Genomic DNA, 25,515 nt, shown 5'->3' with positions numbered 1-25,515 from the left:
AAGTTCACTTAATCCTAGAAAAAGTGATATTTTTTAAAAGCAGCAGTTAATTTGGGGTGGTGGTGCCGCTGATAACAGCAGAAACATGTACATGTTGTAGTAATTTGACTGGGAACAGAAAATTATTTTTCTGACAAAAGCAAAATGGATGCATTATATTATTCATTGGCTTAATGGATTTATTTTGTACCTTTTCCGGACAAAAAAGGACTGAAAATCGTAATCTCTGAAACTGATAATCTTACTATCAGAGCAGAGGCTTGGAAAAAATTATGCCTACAAGTAGTCTGTCACTCACAACAGTTTGTTTAGTGACTGTTCAAAGTTACAACAGCACTGAAAAAAGTGACATGACCATTTTTCACACTTATGACCATTGTGGCATCCCCATGGTCATGTGATCAACATTTGGACACTTGGCAACTGATTCATATTTATGACAGTTGCAGTATCCCTAGGTCAGTGTTGGCCAAGGTTGAGAAACACTGCCCTAGGTCATGTGATCAATTTTTGCAACCTTTTTACAAGCAAAATCAATGAGGAAGCCAGATTCACTTAACAACCATGTTACTAACTTAATAACTGCGGGGATTCACTTAACAACTGTGGTAAGAAAGGTCGTAAAATGGGGCAAAATTCACTTAACAAATGTTTCATTTAGCAACAGAAATGTTGAGCTCAATTATAGTCGTAAACTGGGGACTACCTATATTTTGGTACCGATAAATACCAAAGGAGGAGCAGTCATACTATCATACTGAGGATCACATTCTGTAATTTCTAAAACAGTTTTGTTTTTTGTAAAACTTAAGTTTTGCATTAAAATTTATATCACTGCTTAAGGGGAGGCATATTGTAGAACAACTTAACTTTTTATGGAAATTGTTTTTCTACATTTTCTTAGTAGGTAGAAATGTTATGGTTAGAGAAGGTAGGAGTATCTGCACCACAAGTAGTGAAGTTAATTAACATAATTTGCAGATACCTTTTTTTCCGATTAAGCAGGGAACAGCAAAAGAAATGAAAAGAAAAGGAATACAAAACTTTAATGATTACTTCCTGGCAAAATCAGGACAAAAACTGTCAGTCTGCTCATGGCCGGTAATTAGTAATTACCATCAGAAAACAAGCTGGCCAATCTGTTTTTTTGCCAGCAAGGAAGGAATGAGATGTGATTTGCAATATCTGAGTTTATGCAATGATGTCACTACATAGTCCCTGTCCCCAATTAGATTAAGATGCAGGAATATATGGAACTTGGACCTACTTTGCTCTGGACACTCCTGGGGATAAGCAACTTGGTGCTCTCCAGATTACAGCTCCTATAATTCTGTCCCACTGGATTTATTAACTAAGGCCAATAGTAATTTCATCCAAAGGATCTAGAAATCATCAGACTGTTAAATGCAAAAAATCAAAATTCCATGCACCCTAGAAGATGGGTTAAGCAAAAGGCTTCCTCTGTTAAGAACAGATAGCAGATATGCCTGGGCAACTTTTTCTCAAATGGAATGACTGGGATCAAATTAAGATGGATATTGCTGCTTTTGTTAGTGTTTTTGAAAACATCTGCCAGGAGTTTTAAGAAAAGGAAATTTTGAGTGTTTTTACTGAGTTCCTGCAGGGGGTGCTGTGCAGTGAAAGTGTTAAGTATGGAAGTCTGAATTTAGAGGCCTGAGTTTCTGATTGGAGAACTTATTTGCAAATTGAGGAGAGTACTTGCCTTTATGTAAAGCCAAGATGGCAGCAGAAGGAAAAGGTAAGTGGGTTAAGGTGTGGGGAGTACTTTCCTTCCTATCTTTTGTTTTCAGCCATCATAGTTCACAAAAAATTTGCCTTTACTTCCCCCTCATCCTAAACACTCATACACACATACACCTATAAACATAATTTTTGCTCTTTTTATTTTCCCTCCAGTCGGTATTAAAAATGGATGAAAACATAAGGATTAGAATAGGATTTTTGTTTTTAAAGTGTGCGTATGCAAATTCCAAGTAATTCTCTCAGTTTGGAGACAGGGTTAAATTAGCTCAAAGAAGTATTTTGAAAGGCAAGATGGCGTCTTCTTACTTCACATGCAGAAGCAAACTGAAATGGACACATTCCTTTCTTATTTGCTATTTAAGATTGGAAGCTGAGGGTGTACTGTGTTCACATTACCCATTTAACCAGGGTTAATAGAATAAATTCAATATTCAGAGTTTGAACACAACTGTACACTAGTTATACCGGTCAGTTATTTTATGCATTCATGTCAGATTCAGACACTTGTAATGTCTCTAAAAGAGTGAACTCATGGGCTAGTATTTTCTGTCCAATTTTTTTATTCCTTTCCTTGAAGCTTCACGTAAGACTAACTCAAGAAAAGAAACATGTACGTATGTGAAGAGAAATTTAATGAGAAGAAATTTAAGTGTTTTCAAATCAGTCATTTCTCCTTTTCTTCTTCAGCTTTAAAATATACCTGAAATTCACCCTTCAACTTTATTGCCAACTGCTTTTCCTGTTTTTTTTAAAATCTAATATTTGCTCCCATTGTCATATAATTCTGGAGAAAATAATTGCTGAAGAAAAATCAGGAAACTGGAGATAAGTTCAGCATTAATTCTTTCATAACTTCTACCTTCACTGTTGCTTTTCACCTAAATTGGAGAAAAATACTTGTTGCCTTTCAGATACACACACTCACTCTCTCTCTCTCTCTCTCTCTCTCTCTCTCTCTCTCTCTCTCCATATATTTGAGATATATAGATGTATAGATAGATAGATGGATTGAAAGAAAGAAAGAAAGAAGAAAGAAAGAAAGGAAGAAAGAAAGAAGAAAGAAAGAAAGATTTTCTCTTTCTCTCTCCCTCTCTTACAAGTAAACATGCTTAAGTTCATATTGGAAAATATACTTTCCAATGTAAACTTGAGCATGTTTACTTGGAAGCAAAAGTTACTTGGTTCCAAGCAATTATTTATTTGGTGCAATTTTGTTCTTTCAGCAATAAGGTATGAAAAACTGGTTTTGCAAATATGCAGAATAGTATAGGTAGAATTAAAGTAACGGTACCCATTGGGGTACTGATTGAGCATACCCATAATATTTCCACATACCTTCTATTGTTTTCTTAGGTAACAGAAAGTTAATTGTACAAACTTTACAAGTGCGCTTTAAAAACAAGGACAACAAAAATATTTAAAATATAGGAGGAAAGTAGAGCAAACTGAATACAAATGATCCAGTTCATTCATATAAATGCATATAAAAAGAGATAGTTTTAATTCTCTGGCAAAGCTCTTCTCTCCAGCAATTGGATTTATCACTTTAGAAAGTAGGATAATCACTATAAAATATTCCCCTCTCCCAACTCCAGTTCCTTGGAAACAAGCCAGTGGGATATCATTATCAATCGTTTAGAAAACTTCTGGAAGATCAAAGAGGACCCAGCCAGTTACACTTCCCAATCATGGCTATTCTATAGGTCATTCACAAGTGTGACCAATATTGTTTTTGTACCTTGGTCCAAAACCTGACTACTAATTGTCCATATAATCAGCTCCCTCTAGGACTCTTTGCCATTCTTTTTAAATCTTTCTAAGAAAGCTGCAGACATCTAAAATTACCCCAAATAGTTGAGAGTCTTTTTGGCAGAGACATGCTATAGCCTCCTTGTGAGATGACAGAAATCCCCTCTCATTCAAAGAAGTGTTGACTACTATCCAAATACAACCTTCTTTCACCTCATAGGAATTTACCAACCATGAGAAACAAAGATGCAAATAGAGAATGATGGAGATGACACTACAAATCTTCTCTTCCAGTATTCACAGATTCAAAATGACTCTAGATCATTCACAATATGAAATCCCAGGCATCCCTATTAGCAGCTGTAGAGCCCAGTTCTTCTTGAATCTGAGCAGTTAGTCTTGGAGAATATTTTTTCTCAAGACAGAATTTAAAGAGGGCTGGATAGCATTTTGCAGACACAATCAGGATGGCAAAAATCACACTTTTTTGATGTGTGAATCACCTCTGTATAGATCTGAACATGAGCTTTTACCAGTGGGTAGTCATACTCCAGATGGATTTATTTTCAATGACTTCTAGATATCTCCCCATCTGCTTCATTTCTCTGAGATTTTTAACAAACCAAAGAGCTGCAGTTGAGCTACAAAACAAGAGAGATTATTCTACTGCAATCCATTCAGGCACCCTAATCTCTTCCTTATTCCAGTGGATAACCAGAATCTTGAACTGCCTGCCACATCCTTGGGAAATTCCTCTTCATCTGCCGAAAACTTGAGAGAGAGATTAAGTGCTTGAGGGTAACTGATGTAATAAGTTCTTCTCCACATCCCACATAAGTGGATTTCCTGATTATGTCTTTGCCTTCTCTTTGCCTTTAACATAGGTGATATCTATACAATACCTCATTTAGAATCATTGCCTCTCTTAGATAAACCATCTTATAAACATTCTCATGCACTCACTATCTCACAATTTAGACTGATCTCTTTCACCAGATTTTTCACTGCTAGATGAATTTAGTATTAAATTTGTTGCAAATTGTAATTGGTATATTTTTTTTTAAAGTGTTGCTAGTCATCTTGAGTGATTGCCAGAGCAGAAAAGTGCATACAAACCAAATAAAATATTCTTGTTTATATAACATTTGATAACAGTCAATGAAACTCTTAATTCTTCTTAATCTAGTGAAGTCATAATTCTAAAACTACTGTATGTGTTATTACAATGGAAAACTGATTATGAATAATCGCATTAACAAAAATACCCTTGATGGGAAGACACAAAGGCATTTTCAAAACAAATACGTAAAGATTAAGGCTGGAATCTTAGGCTTCTGATTTGTGGGCATGATCTGCTGAATGTGGGCAGTAAGTGTTGTAGTTGTTGGTTGATGACATATAGCATTTTTGTGTAAGCTGAAAGTAATGCAAGAGGGGCATTAGTTGTGGTGATTATGTTATTTTCTTTTGATCAGTTGCTATTTCTGTCCAAACCAGTGTTGCAGCTGTTAGATAAATCACAAAAAACTGTAAATGTATGACTAGAAATAATAGTAGGTTGAGTATGTACTGCAAACAATAATGTTGTTATCATGCCACTTCTTTCAACACTCTCTGAACAAATTATTTATATCTCTAGTTCTTCCCTTAGCATACTTTCTGCAGAATAACAGATAGCAACAAGCTTAAGAGCAATATTATCTCTTCAACATTTCACTGTACTGCTCAATTTGGGGAGGGGGTGGGGTGGATGAAATTATTCTTGCTTGAAACAAATTGACAATTTTATGAATTGAATATGAATATGTGATGCAACAAAAGAAAAGCTGATTTGGTTTTTACTTCTTACACTACTGAAGTCCAAAAAGATGTAGTTTTTTCAGGGCACAGTTAAATGTAGGATATGTTACGCCATAGTCTGATTCAAGAACAAGTTTTCTCACCATTTTGCTTTGTAAAGATTTGCATGCCAAAAATAACTTTTCTGTCCCAGTGAAGAGAGAGGATAGATTAGAGGAAAGAATAATAAGGGATCTTCTAAGGCGGGGGTGGGGTGGGTGTCAAAGTCTGCAATAGCAGACTTTTTAAGGGGGTCCAAATTGCAACCTTTAGTGGTGAATTTACAATCTACAATCATCTATATCAGGGGTCCACAAACTTGGCAACTTTAAGACTTCAACTCCACAAGTTGAAGTCCAGAAATCTTAAAGTTACCAAGTTTGAAGACTTCTGATCTACATGATGATGATGTCTGTGCAGAATTTCTATGAATTTCACTTAAAACTCCTGTACCTCTGTCCCAGAATGTTTCCTTGGTCCTGCCTATTTTTGAAGTTCAGTCTTTGAGCCACTGGAGCCATTCCATCAGTGGTGGATTCCTATCGGTTCGGCCGAACCAGTAGTGGTTTGGCGGCCTGGGTCACTGGAACCGGCAACAACCCTGATCTGCCATGCTCCCCAACTGGTTTCCCAGGTGGCACCATTGGCACCGCCATCTTGATTTTAATTGCACTGTGCATGCGTGTGCAGCGTGCATCAAGCGTGTGCGCGTGAAGCACTCACACAAACCAGCAGTAGTGCCTGCCGGAACCCACCCCTGCATTCTATGTATATCTTATATGTCTTTGCCCATTTGGTTCAGGGGCCCTTTGATTTGGAAGCCTCTTGCTAAGAGAGCTAATTTGAATTCTCACTCAGACAGTTGGTAAGACAAACTACAGTACAGCAAAGAAGATTGTGATTTAAGAATGCTGGAGCTTATTGACTGAGTGTTTCCACTGGCAGTAACCCTGGTCTTATCCTGTCTCTTGCCTAATTAATTCTTCTCACTTTATACAGGCACTTAACAACTAGTCCCTTAGAAACCATTTTATAACAGATCCCCCCATCCCAGCAAAAAATACTTAACTTTAACTTTATTCAATTTCTAGACCGCCCCTCTCTCAAAAGAGACTTACAATCCAGTTCTGGAATTCTGATGGCAGGATAGGCACTTGGCAATTGGCTCACCTTTAGAGCCAACTGTAACATTATGTGGTCATGTAACCAAAATTGTATGAATGTTTTTTTTTTAATTTTATTTGCCAGTTTCCAGCCTTTGGGGCTAATTTCTAGCAAAATCATACATACAAATAAATGGATTCACTTAACAACAGTGGTGTTATCTTAATGATCATGGCAATCACTTAATGATTGCTGCATTTCCTTTACAACTGCCACATTTACACTTGTGGTGAAATTTTTTTTAATGCTAACAAGTCCCAAAATCATGTAGCTCACGTGAGTGCCTCAATTCAGAACCATCTTCATTTACAATGTAAATTCTGGGCTTGTAAATTGAAGACTAACTGTGTAGCAGGGCTGCAGGCTATGCTATCTTTTCACCACCATTGAGGCATCTTTACAGTTCCTTGCACAGCACAGGTTTTTAAAAAAAAACATTCACTGAAGCAACATAAGAGAAATATGCTGATTTTTCTATGCAGTTGGAAGGAGGGTGGTGAACCGGTGCAGTGTTTTTAGTGTTTTCAATACAATACAATACAATACAATAGTAGAGTTGGAAGGGACCTTGGAGGTCTTCTAGTCCAACCCCCTGCCTAGGCAGGAAACCCTATACCGTTTCAGACAAATAGCTATCCAACATCTTCTTAAAGACTTCCAGTGTTGGGGCATTCACAACTTCTGGAGGCAAGCTGTTCCACTGATTAATTGTTCTCACTGTCAGGAAATTTCTCCTCAGTTCTAAGTTGCTTCTCTCCTTGATTAGTTTCCACCCATTGCTTCTTGTTCTACCCTCAGGTGCTTTGGAGAATAGTTTGACTCCCTCTTCTTTGTGGCAACCTCTGAGATATTGGAACAATGCTATCATGTCTCCCCTAGTCCTTCTTTCTCTTAAGCTAAACATACCCAGTTCCTGCAACCGTTCTTCATATGTTTTAGTCTCCAGTCCCCTAATCATCTTTGTTGCTCTTCTCTGCACTCTTTCTAGAGTCTCCACATCTTTTTTACATCGTGGCGACCAGAACTGAATGCAGTATTCCAAGTGTGGCCTTACCAAGGCATTATAAAGTGGTATTAACACTTCACGTGATCTTGATTCTATCCCTCTGTTGATGCAGCCTAGAACTGTGTTGGCTTTTTTGGCAGCTGCTGCACACTGCTGGCTCATATTTAAATGGTTGTCCACTAGGACTCCAAGATCCCTTTCACAGTTACTACTACTGAGTAAGGTATCACCTATACTGTACCTGTGCATTCCGTTTTTGTTGCCTAAATGTAGAACCTTACTCTTTTCACCATTGAATTTCATTTTATTAGATAGTGCCCAATGTTCAAGTTTGTCAAGATCCTTCTGTATCTTAAGCCTATCTTCTGGAGTGTTGGCTATTCCTGCCAGCTTGGTATCATCTGCAAATTTGATGAGTTCCCCATTTATTCCCTCATCCAAATCATTGATGAAGATGTTGAAGAGTACTGGGCCTAAAACAGAGCCTTGGGGTACTCCACTGCATACTTCCCTCCATGTAGATGCAGTTCCATTGAGGACTACACGTTGAGTACGGTTGGTCAGCCAGTTACAAATCCATCTGGTGGTGATGCTGTCTAACCCACATTCTTCTACTTTATCTAGTAGTAGGTTATGGTCTACCTTATCAAAAGCCTTACTGAAGTCCAAGTAAACTATATCAACGGCATTCCTCTGGTCCACTAATTTTGTCACTTTATCAAAGAATGCAATAAGATTAGTCTGGCACGATCTGTTTTTGACAAATCCATGTTGGCTTTTGGCTATTACTTTGTTTGCTTCTAGGTGTTCGCAAATTCGTTGCTTGATTATTTTTTCCAGAATCTTTCTTGGTATTGAGGTCAGGCTGATAGGTCTGTAGTTTCCTGGATCTAATTTTTTCCCTTTTTTGAAGATGGGAACCACATCAGCTCTTTTCCAGTCCTCTGGTAGTTCCCCGGTGTTCCAGGATCTCTGAAAGATATAATTCAGTGGTTCTGAGATCTCGTCTGCTAGTTCCTTCAGAACTCTGGGGTGTAATCCATCCGGTCCTGGTGATTTGAACTCATCTAGGGTAGACAGGTGCTCACTTACCATTTTCTTCCCTATTTCAATTTGTGTTCCTAATTTTGTGGTGCTGCTTTTGATAGGTTGGACTGTTTTATCCCTTTGTGTAAAGACAGATGCAAAACATGAGTTAAATAGTTCTGCTTTCTCCCTGTTGCTTGTCACCTTCTTGCCACTTTCTCCTAGCAATGGACCAATTGTTTCCTTAACTTTTTTCTTGTTTTTAACATGTTGGAAGAAGCTTTTTTTGTTAATTTTTACTTTTGTGGCAAGCCTTTCTTCATTGTGAGCCTTAGCTTTCTGAATCATACCACAGTGGGGACAGTCTTGTGAGTCACTAATCCGAGTTTTATGCTATTCCATAGCATCTGTTTGTTGGTGGGACCAACATATTTCTGGAAACATTGAAGACATTATGGATGGGCTACTTTCCCATTGCAGAATGTTCTCCTTGGGTTCAAAACTTAAGTTCATTTTTTCCATGGCTTTTAAGTGTAATGGAGGAGGAGTGTGGTCATAGGTTTGCAGCTCCCCCATTTGAGTTTTTTTTAAAAAAACACTGGACTAATTCACACATGAAATAAACACAATGTGAATGTAGAAATGCTCCATTGCTTGAGTGTTGTTTTTCCCATTCTTACAGATTGCCTCATAGTATTCTTAGCACATTGAGGTTTAGAGGCCGTGAAAACTGCTGGAAGTCAGCTGCAGAGTGCTTTTGAGAAAGGAATGAGAAGAAGTAATAGTGGAAATGTGAATTAGGTCAAAAACAGAATCTAATCGGGTCGATAGAATTAGGTCAAATAACTGAAACTAGTTGTAAGAGGACCCTCCAAAGCCTGTGCATTAATTATTCCTCTGAAACTAGGTCTTGGGGGAGACAAGAACTCTGCTTGAGTAGATACTTTATTGCAGATACAAGCTGAACAATGACACAAATCAATTTCTACAAAAGCTAAAAATCTGATTCTCTTCCTGTGTCTCTGTGTGTCCCCAGGTTCAAACATTGACTTTCTGTCTTCAGTCTTTTAACAGAGCACTTGCATTCTATTTCTCAGCTGGCCTGATTATACCTGGGTTGTTGTTGTTGCCTTTGAATCACTGTTGACTTTTGGCGATTCCAAGACTAGTCTTTCATTTTTATTGGTAAGATTTTGAGAAGTGGTTTCCCATTACTTCCTTCCCGGGCTGAAAGACAGTGACTGACCAAGATCAATTGAAGGGCTTCAAAATGTGGTTAGTGATTACCAAATGGTCACATCTGGTCCCAGGATCCTTTTTTCCTGCTTTGTTATCTCCAACCTTCACATTAATATAATGGTTGTAGGGTTGCAACTATTTACAGCACATTCTAAACCAAAATGACTCTCTCTGCTTCTGCTATTTCTCTTCTAATGAGATTTTCAAAAGAGAGAAACAGAAGGAATTAGTTTTCTGGGGAGAAGGACAGATACATGAAAAAAATACTTAACTTCCCATTTCCATTTGCCAACCTGTCAAATTTCATCCATACTCCATATGAAGTTGGCATGCACTATATTGCCAAAAGTATTCGCTCACCCATCCAAATAATCAGAATCAGGTGTTCCAATCACTTCCATGGCCACAGGTGTATAAAATCAAGTACCTAGGCATGCAGACTGTTTTTACACACATTTGTGAAAGAATGGGTAGCTCTCAGGAGCTCAGTGAATTCCAGCATGGAACTGTGATAGGATGCCACCTGTGCAACAAATCCAGTTGTGTAATGTCCTTGTTCCTAAATATTCCACAGTCAACTCTCAGCTGTATTATAAGAACGTGGAAGTGTTTGGGAACAACAGCAACTTGGCCACGAAGTGGCAGGCCACGTAAACTCGTCCAACATCAGTGTGTGACCTCACAAATGCGCTTCTGGAAGAATGGTCAAAAATTCCCATAAACACACTCCTAAACCTTGTGGACAGCCTTCCCAGAAGAGTTGAAGTTGTTATAGCTGCAAAGGGTGGACCAACGTCATATTGAACCCTATGGATTAGGAATGGGATGTCACTTACATTAAGTTCATATGCAAGTAAAGGCAGGTGAGCGAATACTTTTGACAATGTAGTGTATGTGGCTGAGATTTAGGAAAGAAAAAGATTGATAATATGCTTATTAAAATTACTTAAATGGCAACAATTGTTGCTATAACTAATGTAATTATTATTATAACTTGCTTATATTTTATTTATTGAAAACATTTGTATAGCTGCCCATCTTGTAACCAACTCTGGGCAGCTCCCAATTAAGCAACTCTAGCTGGGAAGAAGCTTGAATATTAATCTCAATGAGTTTGCTACTTGCTGCTTTGGCCTCCAATTCTATTTATGATTATTGACAAATATGTTTAAACTACTTAAGTCAATAATTGCTCTCCTTAAATAAGTACAAATAAGACTGCATCACAAAAGCAAGAATAGTTTCACAATTTTTCATATGTAAGCACTTAGGAAGCACTTTTTAGTTAAAGAGTATGATATGAGTGTTCAATATAAATCACATGGCACAGCTGTTTGTCAAACAATTGATCGTTGGAACTACCAGTTCTGAACTGGTAGCATTTTTTTTACTACTGGTTCAGGCGAACCTAACCCGAATCGGTAGTATTTCACCCCTGGTATAATAAAGTAAGTAATACAATTGGTTCACCTACTGTACATAAAGCTGTTCTTTGTATTTGGAGCAAATCAAATTCTACAAAAAGATGAATAATTGAAGACTACATTCAGAGGTGAGTGATTTACTCATTGAGAAATAAAATATTTGGAAACAAACTTATTTTAATCTAACAACTAAATATCATAAATGTGATTGCACAGAAAATTAATTGAAGCGTATAACTATATGACCCCTTCCCGTATCAATTAAGGGAAGATACAGTAGCAGTTCATTTTGAGTCCACATTTTTCAACTGATTCAAACCAATAAGATACTTTAAAAAATAATTTTCAGTACAAACATATGCTGTTTGGTTTTGCTGTGTTGTTTCACGGTAAAAAAAATCAGCTTTGGTAAAAGGAAAGTTCTATTTTATTATTTCACAATGAACTATTGTTGTTTTGATGATGTTTGAGAATCAGTGGCCATTTATTTATTAGAACAAGGAGACTGCAGTTTGTTCTATAACCCCATCTCATTGTCCAATAAAATTGCTAGCATGATACATAAAACATATAGCAGAGAAATAGAGATATGGTAATGTAATGCGGCTCATGCTAGGCTTGACATGGATTCAGGTATAGGAGATGACATCCCTGCATGATGCTGTCAATATCAGTAAATAATCACCTCTGGTTGCAACTAGGAGAAATTCACTTAAAACCCACAAGTCTTTCTTTCTCTTTATACTTTACTTTTTAAAAATAACATGTAAATCAGAGGTGGGTTCCTACCAGTTCGGACCGGTTCAGACAAATCAGTAGCAGTTTGCTAGCCTGGGTCACCGGAACCGGCAGCGACCTAGGCCTATCATGGCTCCAAACTGGTTCCTTGGTCGGTGCGGCATGTTTTTTTCCATTTTTTTAATATTTTGGGATGCGCAGACCTATTTATGGGCAACTACGCACGCAAAATTGCATGCGCACCAAATTGGCAGTAATGCCAGCAGCAACCCACCCCTGATGTAAATATATATTATCAAGTAAAAAGACATTATCTAAAGAAATAACAAATTAAACATTTAATCAATATTTATTTACAGCTTGCTTATTCTTTTTTAATGATTTAATACAATACATTTAAATAGGGACTAAGGAAAACCTACATGGTTTTACAATACAATAGCAGAGTTGGAAGGGACCTTGGAGGTCTTCTAATCGAACCCCCTGCCTAGGCAGGAAACCCTATACCCTTTCAGACAAATGGCTATCCAACATCTTCTTAAAGACTTCCAGTGTTGGGGCATTCACAACTTCTAGAGGAAAGCAGTTCCACTGATTAATTGTTCTAACTGTCAGGAAATTTCTCCTCAGTTCTAAGTTGCTTCTCTCCTTGATTAGTTTCCACCCATTGCTTCTTGTTCTTCCCTCAGATGCCTTGGAGAATAGTTTGACTCCCTCTTCTTTGTGGCAACCCCTGAGATATTGGAACAATGCTATCATGTCTCCCCTAGTCCTTCTTTCTCTTAAGCTAAACGTACCCAGTTCCTGTAACCGTTCTTCATATATTTTAGTCTCCAGTCCCCTAATCATCTTTGTTGTTCTTCTCTGCACTCTTTCTAGAGTCTCCACATCTTTTCTACATCGTGGCGACCAAAACTGAATGCAGTATTCCAAGTGTGGCCTTACTAAGGTATTATAAAGTGGTATTAACACTTCATGTGATCTTGATTCTATTCCTCTGTTTATGTAGCCTAGAACTGTGTTGGCTTTTGTGGCAGCTGCTGCACATTGCTGGCTCATATTTAAATGGTTGTCTACTAGGACTCCAAGATCCCTCTCACAGTTACTACTATTGAGCAAGATACCACCTATACTGTACCTGTGCATTTCGTTTTTCTTGCCTAAATGTAGAACCTTACTCTAATCACTTTGATCACTTCTGATCAATTATAATAATAATAATAATAAATATTTATTTCTTAGCCGCACCCTCTCCCGAAGGACTCTCCCGAACACCCACTTCATTGATAACAGCAAAAAAAGATTTCAAATCCAGTTTAGGAGTCAACATCTGCTGGCAACTGTAATATAGGCATTCAAACCAAGCAATGAATAAGTTATTCTTAAAATTGATCAATATATTTTTCAAGTCATTCATATTTTATTAATATGAACCTTCCAGAAAATCTCTTAATTTATATATATATGCCTTTTTTCTGATGTTTCAACAGATAGTAAATACTCTTGTCCTTTCTTTACAACTAAAATTTAGGATAATGTTTTAACAGCATTCCTTAGCATCATCATGCATTCTTTTTTCCTATACTTGTTATTACTTTTACTTTCTTAAAACTCTCATTTTATCTACTTTTATATTAAAGCTGGATTCAGAGATATTAGTGTTATAACATAATGAAGACTTGATATACATCTGAAAGTCAGCATGCTTTATTCCACTTCTCTTTCCCATAATAAAGTTAATGTCAGTTGAACTTGCCATACTTCCTATGGGCAATGATAATAACCAGAACCATATACATTAGTGACATATATTAGAAGATAGGACATATATATATTAAGGGACAAAAGTTCAAGGTGGCATACATAGAGCTTCTCCTATTTTTCCCCACAATAGCAATCCTTTCAATAGGTTGGTCTGAAAGAGTGTGACTGGTTCAAAAATCAGCCCATGATGCAGTGGTGGGTTGCAGGCAGTATGCCCCGGTACGGGCATACCGGTGCCTGCCTGGAGCACTGGGTACTGTTCCAATACGGTGCTCTGGAGGGCCCACCCGCCCGCCCGAACTCCTTACCTGTATTTGAGCTCTTCAGCAGCTGGAGCGTCGTGGGGGCTCGCGGCGGCATCGCAAGAGGTAAGGACATGTGCGCACGATGCATTCATGTGGTGGACGCCAGGCCCCGTTGCACTGTACCAGTTGCAATGGGATCCAGAACCCACCACTGGTGGTCTTACTTACTTTAATTATCTACAGTTGTCTCCATATCTTATTGCAGCTTAAGTAATAATTGTCTTACTTCTTCTGTCCATCCCTGTAACCAGATTATGAAACCATCTCATCTAGAAAAGCATTTTTGGAACATATTTTACTCAGTGCTGCGTGACAGATTTGTTATAAAAGCAAGCCACAGGCAAAGAAGAGTTTTTTAAAATAAAAAATATAATCTGGAGGATATATTGAAGTCATGACATGTTTTTTTTTAGTGAGAGACACATCATACTGATAGAATATTACATTTCTATTATTTAATATTTAGATAATATTCATTATTTAAGTATAGAAATTATAACTGGTTAAGATTGCAATGGCTTATGCAAAATGAGAGCAAGTTGTTTATATATTTCTGTATCAGGTGCTATCAAAGTTTCATGATAATTTACAATAAAAACATGACACCAACCTTTATTAATATTATCTGAATAATTTTACTGATTGCTGAACAAACCTCTGAATAAACATGATTTAAAAGTGCTGGTTCACAAATTAGGTTTGTGAAAACTCCAGCATTATTATGGGTAAGTTGTGTTTGTACCAAATGAAGATCTATACAATCATCTTATACTTTTCTTGCTACTATAGAAAAGCCTGAATTTTGAAATGTGTATTCCTGATAGGTTATTATAAATGCATTTTCTGAATTGCTTCTGTCTAGGAATAGAGGCTAGCTAAATCGTTACACTGTTTTGATGTCAATTTAAATGTTAGATTTTATTTAGATTAAGTAATACTATATTTTTAATACTACTGCATTTAGGCCTGGAAATAGAATGCAGAACCTTTAGAATAAAAAAATTAAACTTCCTTTTTCCTAATGCATCTTCAAGGATCTGAGAGTACATCATACACCAAAAAGATATCAAATGATCAAAAATACATTGAAGTATAACAACAGCAACAACAACAACAAATACAAAGCCAGAATTGAGAAGACAGCAACATACAGTAAGTGCCGCCTATGCAAAGAAGCTGAAGAAACAGTACAATTTATTGATATTGCTGTACCAGGAGACACCATAGTCGAAGAAAAAGAATTGGAAAAAATAATGAAATATCATGACCTGGCCATCAAAACCATGCGATTATGGATGAAACATGTAATGGTGATACTCATTGTCATCGGGGCACTTGGTACCATATCCAAGAATTTTACAAAATATATCAAGAAATTGCAGTTTCCTGCAATAACACCAGCGGAATTGTAAAAGACTCTGCTACTCAGAATAACATACATTTTAAGAAGATACTTAGTTGATAGCTAGTATCCTGGCAGCAACCCGTATCAACTATCAGTGGTGGTCAGTAATATTTGTGATACATTTTTAAATGTTCAGTTGACTGAGTTTCATGTTTAATGAATAAAAGAAATAATAATAGCAATAGCACTTAGACTTATATACTGCTTCACAGCACTCTCTAAACAGTTTACAGAGTCAGCATGTTGCCCCCCAACAATCTGGGTCCTCATTTTACCGACTTCGGAAGGATGGAAGGATGAGTCAAACTTGAACCTGGTGAGACCCGAACTGCCAAACTGTTGGCAGCGGATGATCAGCAGAAGTAGCTTGCAGTACTGCACTTTAACCACTGCACCACTGCAACAACAACAACAACAATAATAATAATAATAATACCATCAAGAAAGAAACGGAAGGCTTGGAGGGAGAAGCCGAAGTCGCGACGAGACGACATGCGATCTCAATGCTCTGAGATCGCAGTCGATACTTTTGCCACTGGGTGGTCCAAACGGACCTAAACTGTCCCGCAGAGACGGTGAACAGGAAGAATAGTCTTGGTGATCTCAGGGACATCGCAAAGTCCCTGATTGATCCAAGAGAAGTTCTTCAAGCCGGTGGCAAAAAATCCAGCCATTTGGCTGATGAAGTCGGGGCGGCTCCAAAACGTAAGGATATGGAAAGAGAAAGTGTTTCTAGCTGGTGAGGAATTTTTACTGTTTTAAAAGTGACTGCCTATAAAAAACTTAAAATTAATTTAAATTGAGAACAGAAGAAATAAGCGGAGGAATTAAATTTGGAATGGTTTTGGATAGCGGGTTATCTTACTTTTTAAAACACTATCTTCATGGATGGAATTTATGCAAGCCTTTTAAAACGAATGGAAACGAAACACTTTTATTTTTTTTCATTGATTATCCTGCCTTGGTACTTCAAGGTCTCACAGCTTGTTTATAGAGAGTGATAAGAAGAAAAGCACAAAGATGTTTCTTTGAAATATTTTTAACCAGAGAAAGGTGAATTGTTATTGTGAATCTATGCTTAATCCTGTTAAAACCTTTTAAGCTAGAGCAGCAGTGTTTATTAGCTGGAGATAATGGCACAATTTCAACAGCAGAAAGAAGTTTTAAGTCTGCAAAAGATATTCTGAGAAATACAGAAATTATCAGATACACGTGAGAGGATAGAGAAGAAGTTGGAAGACTTAGTGCACCTAACAACAAAATATGATGAAGAAGTTGAAGATGCTGATCAAATGGAAAAAGTGGTGGTTAAAATCCTAAAAATCGAAGAGGAAAACGAATATAAAGAAATTAAAATTGCTGATATTTATGGTGATTGGTTTGTCTCTGAAAAGGGAAAGAGTGGAATACTGAAAGAGGAATTAAATGGAGGGGAAATCTACCCCAAATGGCAAGATACAGAAGAGAAAACAAAAGAATTTATGGATTTAAAGAGAGAAATTTTATTAGCAATATCATTGATAACACTACCGACAATCAAAGATAAGCTGATTAAGTAAACAGAAGAAGGGCATCGAAATTACATGAGAGATTTCATAAGCAAAGAGTTGCTAAGAGGAGTCCATACAAAGTTGATTAAGGAGATGATTAGAGGACTGATACCACAAATGGCAGAAGATATGAGACTGTTTTGCTACTGGAAAGATACAGGTTGATAGATGGAAGAGTATAATTTAAAACTAGCTAAACTTAGTGAAATTTTGTGACAATAGATATAGTTAAATAAATAATTGATAATGATAATAATGTATACAATGTGTAGCGTTATGATAAGTAACAACTGGATATGAATATTGAATGCTACCCATAAAGGAAGATTAGAAACCCTTTTGGATTATATATAAAGGTTAATAATTTAAAAAAAGAATTAAGTTAGATTCAGTTAAGTCTTGATTATTAGGGGGGGGGGAAATGATATGATGCAGGATATAGTCAAATAAAGGAGGGATAATGATAACATATATGTATGTATGTATGTATGTATGTATGTACAACATAAGGAAATGGGATGTAAATTGTAAACAGTGATTTGGAAAGAAGGATTAGAAAACTTTGTTATTAAATATTATGGATGTTTAGCTAGAATAGGACATAAGGATTTAGTGTCATTGGAGGATTTTAAAAATAGTAAATGAAATGCCAGTATGTGGTTATGTATTAAATTTTGATATATTTTATGATGAAGGTTGTTTAAACAATTATAGTCAAATGAAAATGGAGATATGATGATGGTAACATGTATAAATATCTGAGTTAAAATACTTGAGTTAATATGAAATATGTTTGTTGACTGTGGAAAAGATGCACGTAAGCCTTTTTGTAACCAACTGATACACATTCTACAGTATGTAAAGAAGGATGTGTTGTGTTTGTTTTGAAAATAAAAAAAAACGTTTATATAAAAAGAAAGAAACGGAAGGCTTAATACCTGCTGCTTAAGAATAAGCACTACAAACTAATGCCATAAAAACGAAGGTACAAAAATCCACTGATAATCCAAACTGCCGACTTTGCAACAACAAAGTTGAAACTGTTTCACATTTAATATGTGAATGCAGCAAAATTGCACAAAGCTAGACATGACCAAGTTGCTAAATTAATCCACTGGTTATTATGTAAAAAATATGAATTACCTGTATCCAAAAAGTCATGGGAGCACAAAGTTGAAAAAGTTACCGAAAGTGAGAAGGTGAAGAACTTGTGGGACTTTCAAAAACAGATGGATCATCATTTGGAACACAATACGCAGATATCAAGGTTGTAGAGGGCCGAAACGTACAATTTATTGACATTGCGGTACCAGGAGATGCCAGAATCGAAGAAAAAGAACTGGAAAAAATCACGAAATACCATGACCTGGCCATCGAAACTACCCGATTATGGATGAAACATGGAACAATGATACCCATTGTCATTGGGGCATGGTACCATGTTCAATAATTATATAAGATACATCAACAAATTGCAGCTTCCTGCAATAACACCAGCAGAACTGCAAAAAACTGCGCTACTTGGAACATCGTATATCTTAAGAAGATATTTGGTTGATATCTAGAATCAATAGTTTTCTAGGCTACTACCAAATAAGAAACCCTACTATTAATATTGTAGTATTAACAATGTATTTTACTTATATGTAGCCTAACTCTCAAATGACTCTGGGAAGCTCACAACAATCAGACAAAGGGATCATAATAATATCAATAAAGATAAAGATAAGCTACAGCATTTGTGAAACAAGGGGTCTGATTTCCCTTGCCAAATTCCACGCCTTTCTGGCTATTCTGAACAACAGCGGAATGGGGGTCATCTGGACTTTGAAGGGAAGCTTGTTCTGGAGTGTGTGTCCGTGTGTGAGAGAGTATGGAGGGGCAGTTGAGTTTCTCTTTGGGCCAATCATATTCTATTAGCCCCAAGAAGAAAGTAATGGCAAAACACTTCACTTCCAGGATGATTCCTAGAAGGTCAAAGGGACTTATCCATATACTGTATTTTTCGGAGTATAAGACGCACCTTTTCCCCCCAAAAAAGAGGGTGAAAATCTTATACACTGAATACAGCATTTTTGGCCTCCTGAAAGCCCGACCCTGCGCATCTCATTTTTCACAAAAATGGACGTGCAGAGGGTTTGGGAGGCCTGAAAAGTACTCCTGGGGGCTGGGAAGGGCAGAAATGAGCAAAACATAGGCTGTTTTTTGTCTGTTTCTGCCCCCCCCCAGCCCCCAGGAGCACTCTACAAGCCTCCCAAAGCCTATGCATGCCCTGTTGTTTTGCAAAAAAACAGGCCCATTTTCATGAAGAATGGGCCATTTTTTGCTCGTTTTTGCCCCCCCCCCCAGCTCCCAGAAGCCTCTACAAGTCTCCTAAAGCCTATGCATGCCCTGTTTTTCACAAAAAATGAGGCGTGCAGAGTGTTTGGGGAGGCCTGCAGAGTGCAAAAACTTTTTTTTAAAAAAATTACCTCTTTAAAATCTTGGTGCATCTTATACTTCGGTACGTCTTATAGTCAAAAAATACGCTAATCATTTAGAATCAAAATTAACTTGGAGAAAAATTCATCTACGTATGGACTACCATAGTAGATAAAACTGATCAGTTTAAAGAGTGCAAGGCTTGGGAGGCAAGGTTAAAAAAAATTGGAAAGACTGAAAAGGTTGACTATGATACTGCTCATGTATTTTGAAGGATTAATTCACTTGCTGATATTTTGTTTTTAAATTTTCTCTCTAAACCTTGCTATATGTTTAGGATAATAATTTTGAACATTAAATGAGAAATATTTATAATACGGTGTCCAAAATAACATTTTTGTAAAAATAACAAAAAAGGCTTGGCACTTAAATTCCTCTTTTCCCTCCCATATATATAATATTCTTGCATCAGACAATGCACTTGGTATCTAATGAAATACTGTGGTCTTTGAAAGTCTATTTATTCAGGAAAAATGAATTTTTAAGATGCAACAAAGCATTTGCTCTTTCCACAAGAGATTGATGTGATTACCACCTAAGCTTTTCTGCTAGTGTACTGAACAACCAATATGCATTATTAAATATATTTCTATTTCCATCTTAACCAGAGTTTCTTCCTAGAACTTTATCAATATATAGTAGATAGAAATAGACTCAACTCAGTTCTAGATATAAATGGATGTAGTCTTTAAATATATTGAATGGGCATAAGAAATAAATAAAAATAGTTTCTATTCTGATGTAAACAGAATGAATAAAGACACACTATTTGCTTGATAATTTTGATAATTTGAGTAATCAGCCTTTGATCATTCAAATCAGGAATGTAAACTTATGGGGTATGGAAATTTTCATGGGATGGGAATGGGAGCAGCACTTTATTAAACAACATCTCCAATGTCTCAGTTTTGACTAAAGTGAGACTGTGAACAGCAAATAAAAAGAATAATATAAACTAATATCAATTCCAATTAATGTTGTCAATTTCCTATGGGAATCCATGTAGATCATATTTGGATGGCATTTTCATTTTGTGAAGGAGGACCACTGATGCTTCTGATTCAATATTCTCACTAGAAGAGGCAAGTTTAAAATGTTTAAGAGTCACATGGATCTGTGAAATTTTATTCTACATATGAGCCAAGTCCAAGAAATATATTACTAATTTTACTAGTATGATCCAAATATGTTCTTTCAAGTACCAAAATTTTTACTGTAGGAATATTTCTAATAAATTTGAAAAATGTACCTCAGTTTATAGGATTGATTCATATTTTACTTTTGGATGGATTTGGCTTCACCAATGGCAATTTAAGTTTCTCCAATGTTTCAAGTACTATTCTGAAGAAGAGAGAATAAAGACTGGAATTTCCAGTAGGGGGCACCCTTGCCCTTGATTAGTCCTCCAGCTAAGCACAGAGGTGTTGTCTTTTGCCATTGTATGCTGACCTAACTCCTGAATTTCTTCCAAAAAGATAAAGCAGCGCAAATGCATAAAATAATCTACAGTTCAGTTAATGTCAATCAGTGCTCTCCCAGAGAATATTCTGTGTAGTTGGTGGTGAGTTAAATGAACTTGTGTCAGGGGTGTGAATTAAAAACTATTTTCAAAGTCATCGCATGAAAAATAACCTTTCTTCCTTGGTGGTGTCAGACATGGACTCTGGGACCCTGTACCTGAGAGTGCTTTGTGACATAAGCAGGAGAAAACATTTATAACATTTGAAGTATTGATATAAGAGAACACCTTCAAGTAGGTGTGGCAACATTCGGACAAAGTTTCTCTGCATAAGGCATGAATAGATGCCAAGGGGCAAAAAAGAATCTGGTTTCATAATTTTCTTTGATATCTTTATCTCACAGTATCAATTTATCCGTGGCAAGACAATCACATGTTCCTTTGTCCTTGCATGCAATTGTAAGGTGTGTTGAGCAGTTCTGGGCTTGGCAGTTCTGAAAGGAGAAAAGCCACTGTTATTTCCTCTGTGGATATTAATATGTTCCCGGACTTCTCAAGATTGTACACTTCAAATATGACTTGGACCCCACAGGAATCAAGCACATTTCTTCTATTATTAAAATGTCTCTTTTTTTCTCACAAGCCTGAAAAAACAGTGCAGTTTCCATAAAAGTTGTGGTAATTTCCTTAGTAGCTGTATGTTTTATTCAGATACAGAATCCCTGAAAAAAAAAAGTCAAAAGTATCCAGAGTTTTTGTGAATTCTGCAAAGCATAGCAATTTTAGCTCTTGAAATCTGTTGCCTCGTCTTATACATAGCTCTCAAGTTACGACCATAATAGAGACCAAAATTTGTTACTAAATGAAACATTTGTTAAGTGAGTTTGTTCCATTTTACGACTTGTGTCATTAAGTTGTTAAGTGAATCATTGCATTTGTTAAGTTAATAACATGGTTGTTAAGTGAATCTGGCTTCCCCATTGACTTTGCTTGCTGAAGGTTGCAAAAGCTGATCACATGACCCTGAAGACTGCAACCATTATAAATATGAACCAGTTGCCAAGTTCTGAATTTTGATCCTGTGATTGTAGGGATGCCACAACAGTTGTAAGTGTGAAAAATGGTCATAAGTCAGCTTCTTTCAGAGCTGTTGGAACTTTGAACGGTCACTAAATGAACTGTTGTAAGTCGAGAACTACATGTACAGTATGAGGAAAATGCAGTCTTTTATGAATTACTTCTCTTGCTTGGCATATAAATCAGATTGATAAAATTATTGAGAGCTAGAGTATTTTATTTGTGACTGTTTAAATCATTGATTACTATATATATACTAATATATTTCCTTGCTCCTGTTCCTGTGCATGTATTCAAATTGCTATAATATGGTATTTTAATGGAAGAGACATTTTTAGTTGTTTTTGAAAAATAACTGCAAATATTGTGTGCTCTGCAATTATTGTTTTTTGTTATAATATCAAATATTGGATTATTTTTATGTAAGCACTAAAAGCTTAGATAAGGTTCTTAGTAAATTAAAGTTTAGTCAGTAGTCTGCATCATTTCAGTTTACACATAAATCACAGTATGACTTAATATTTAGTACTTATCTTCTGACCACAATGCTGGCTTAAAATCTAAACTAACAGAATTGTCTTTGTTGATCCTGGACCTGCCAGCAATAGTTTGAAAACATAGTTTTCTTTTCATATTAATTTCTCATTAACCTATAAACAAAATTACCAAAAAATGACCATTCTCAGATTAAAAAGCAGTGGTTCTTGCGAGCTATATGTGAATGAGAACGTAAATACTATATAATAGTTAATATTTAATAATATATTAAAATATGTACACTTAAAACAGTAACATAGAAAGATTTTAAAAACAAATCTGACCATGTTAGATTTTTTTTGTCTATGAATATCATCAGATTCAAAATGAAATAAAAAAATGTTTCTTATTATTTATTTATTAGCAGGTTGGACTTTAGAACACACATCTTTGAAATCTTTTACATATCCAATGCCTGAGACAAGGTTTTTTCATGCTGGTGTGAATGTATACAAATTTAAGATCAAATATGGCAATACAATTAGGTAAGCTTGATAGTTCTGTTAATCTAAAATTCTTCAAATTTGTCAGTCACAAAGCAGAAATAAAATATTTTTTCAGAACCTAAAAAAGGACAAATTAAATCTGTAAAATTCAAGAATTATATTTGAAATAATAAGATCTTTGATTCCAGTTTTGTTTCTGAACTCTATAGCATTAGGTAAGTTATCCTTTCAGTCTCATTCCTCCATCTGTGATATGGGATAATTACATTTGCCTGCCACATAGGGTGCTGTAAGAATTACTAAAATAATGTAAGTGCAGATATTCAGCAATAGGGTTTTCATACCTTTATTGCCCAGATGGCATTTGCAAGAAATATAGAGAAGTATAACTTTACAACACATCTGTTATCCTACTCAGACAGCACTCTACCTAATATTTTTGATTCTCAGTGTACATTTTTTAATCCGGCCAAAAAAATTTCATCCAAAATTTATCTAGAATAAGTAATTGACTGATACAAATCAAACGGGGGAAACACTTAATAACTTCCTTGAGTTTATGCTGGAAGAAAAAAATATTTAATTAATTAATGCATAATTATGAATTAACGCATAAACAGCCCTGTAACTGTAGCAATAAATGAGAACTCTGGCTCTTTAGTCTCAACTAAAGACAATTTGAATACTTATTCAATTTCTCTTGATTTCTGCAGTTATCTTCTATTACATTTTTTTTCACAGCTTTAATACTGACTTTGATGAAAGAAGTGTCAATAAAGAGCTACAGGTGAGATATGAAATAAATATTTGTTTATATAAAAAAGTATCAGGTGGTTAATTTGGAATTTCGATTTAATCCTTTTTGCTTTGGGAAATCAGTAGAGATCTGTTTTATTCAAATCGTGCTGATTCTTAAGGTTTATACTTGTTTGGAAGGAGTTACCCAAAAATGATTGTGTAATCCATGGAATTTCTTGGTGGGCAATGACAGAATGATTATATTTGCATCTTGTTTTCTGTGATTTTTTTAAAATAGTGTTTTGTTTTTAAATGAGTACTCATAACTTACAAATAACTCTTGGAAATACTTGTGTCAAGCCAGGTATGGTATGCAAATGCTGCATTAATATCTCTTAATTATTTTTTTATTGATCAAGATCAAGTAGATTTAATGTATCACTATAATTTTTGGCAAAATACGTTACTATTTCAGAGAAATATTTAGTATATTCAGAGTTCAGAGAGGTATTAGTATGGTCCATATCTGGTATAAGAAGGTGTCTAATATGTAGTATGTTACTAATTTTACAGAGGTATCTAGTATGTCAGGGTTCAGACAAGTATCTAGTTTGTTGAACTTTTTTTTACTCTTTGTTCGTGTTAAGAATATCCTTCTGTTTTTGGAGGAAGGAGGAAGAAATATGATCTATTGGCAATTACTACCGTAGATTTAAACTAAAGTGTAAGAACAATTTTGTAGGAACTCTATCTAGACAAGTTCCTGTTTAATTATCATAAATTTACAAGCACTAACAATGTTTCATATCTCTCTTTAAATCTTTCAGGATGCCATTCGAGTAGTACTTGCAAATCTTGATAGTTTATGCCCTTTTACAACTGAACACTTGATCATATTTCCATGTATCCTTTTATTGATGTACAATAATTTGAATATGGGATTTGTATAACCAGTCTGACACAAGGACTACATATGTGACTCTTCCCACATCACAGAGTGGAAAACCCTTGATGGTATTGTCAAGGTACTCAGAACTATGTAGTAGGAATACTAACAGTTTTAATCCAGAAAACCTGGAAACATTACACATTTCTGTGATGACATATTATAGTAGTTACGTTGGGAACAAAGATAAATAATAACAGATCAACAGATAATCAACAGATAAAAAAGTTATTTTTCTCAGCAAGCAATCAACATCAACAAGACATAGAGTACAGAGCAGGAAAAGAAATTCTACAACAATGTAAAATTTAGTTGAGAAAAAGAATAAGCTTTGGCCAAATGGAATATACTTTGATTAGTAAGTGTAAATATGATCAGTTTAAAGACACATAGCCCTTTTAATATGTCATAAGGTATTTTTATAATAGACTAGGAATATAGATTTCTGGTTTAAAGTATTCATGGCAGTTTTTTTTTAATTTTAAATTTACTTTCAGTTAAGGTAAAAATATAGTGAAAATGACATCCTGATGTCCATTAAAACAATCTGCTATGCTCATTGAAGCTATCTGAAAATGCCAAATTCTATCTATTTAGAATTTCTTCATAATTTCTCCTTTGTTCTACAAATATTTTTTCCTGTATATCTTCATGATATTGTCTTAGCCCCTTCCCTAATCCATACTGAGGTATCTTAAAGTCATAGTTTGCTATTCCTGTTTAATAGTGGTATTTTTCCTCTCCTGTGGATAGTTTCCCCATGGATATGATCTGGCACCCTTCTCTGAACATTTGTTCAGAGCATTTGCTGATGTGGCCTAGGGCTGGGATTCCCCCAGGTCCTGAGATCTAATTTAA

At 35.8% G+C, this 25,515-nt stretch overlaps 1 protein-coding gene across 1 annotated transcript in view; it reads left to right on the top strand.

The window, feature by feature from the left end:
- The first annotated feature begins 1,747 nt into the window (after positions 1-1,747).
- The window catches only part of MAJIN (membrane anchored junction protein), a 33,994-nt gene continuing 10,226 nt past the window's right edge, over positions 1,748-25,515 (top strand). The window contains exons 1-5 of the mRNA XM_081952858.1: positions 1,748-1,759; positions 15,053-15,170; positions 22,892-23,012; positions 23,715-23,760; positions 24,539-24,614. Coding sequence (XP_081808984.1) covers positions 15,089-15,170; positions 22,892-23,012; positions 23,715-23,760; positions 24,539-24,614 — 325 coding nt within the window. The 5' untranslated portion in view covers positions 1,748-1,759; positions 15,053-15,088. The remainder of the gene's footprint in view (positions 1,760-15,052; positions 15,171-22,891; positions 23,013-23,714; positions 23,761-24,538; positions 24,615-25,515) is intronic.

This window comes from Natrix helvetica (assembly GCF_964273705.1).
Source record: "Natrix helvetica genome assembly, chromosome: 4".
NCBI classification, from domain to species: domain Eukaryota; kingdom Metazoa; phylum Chordata; class Lepidosauria; order Squamata; family Natricidae; genus Natrix; species Natrix helvetica.
Note: the sequence above shows the minus strand (reverse complement) of the source record. Positions and strands in the feature narration are given on the sequence as shown.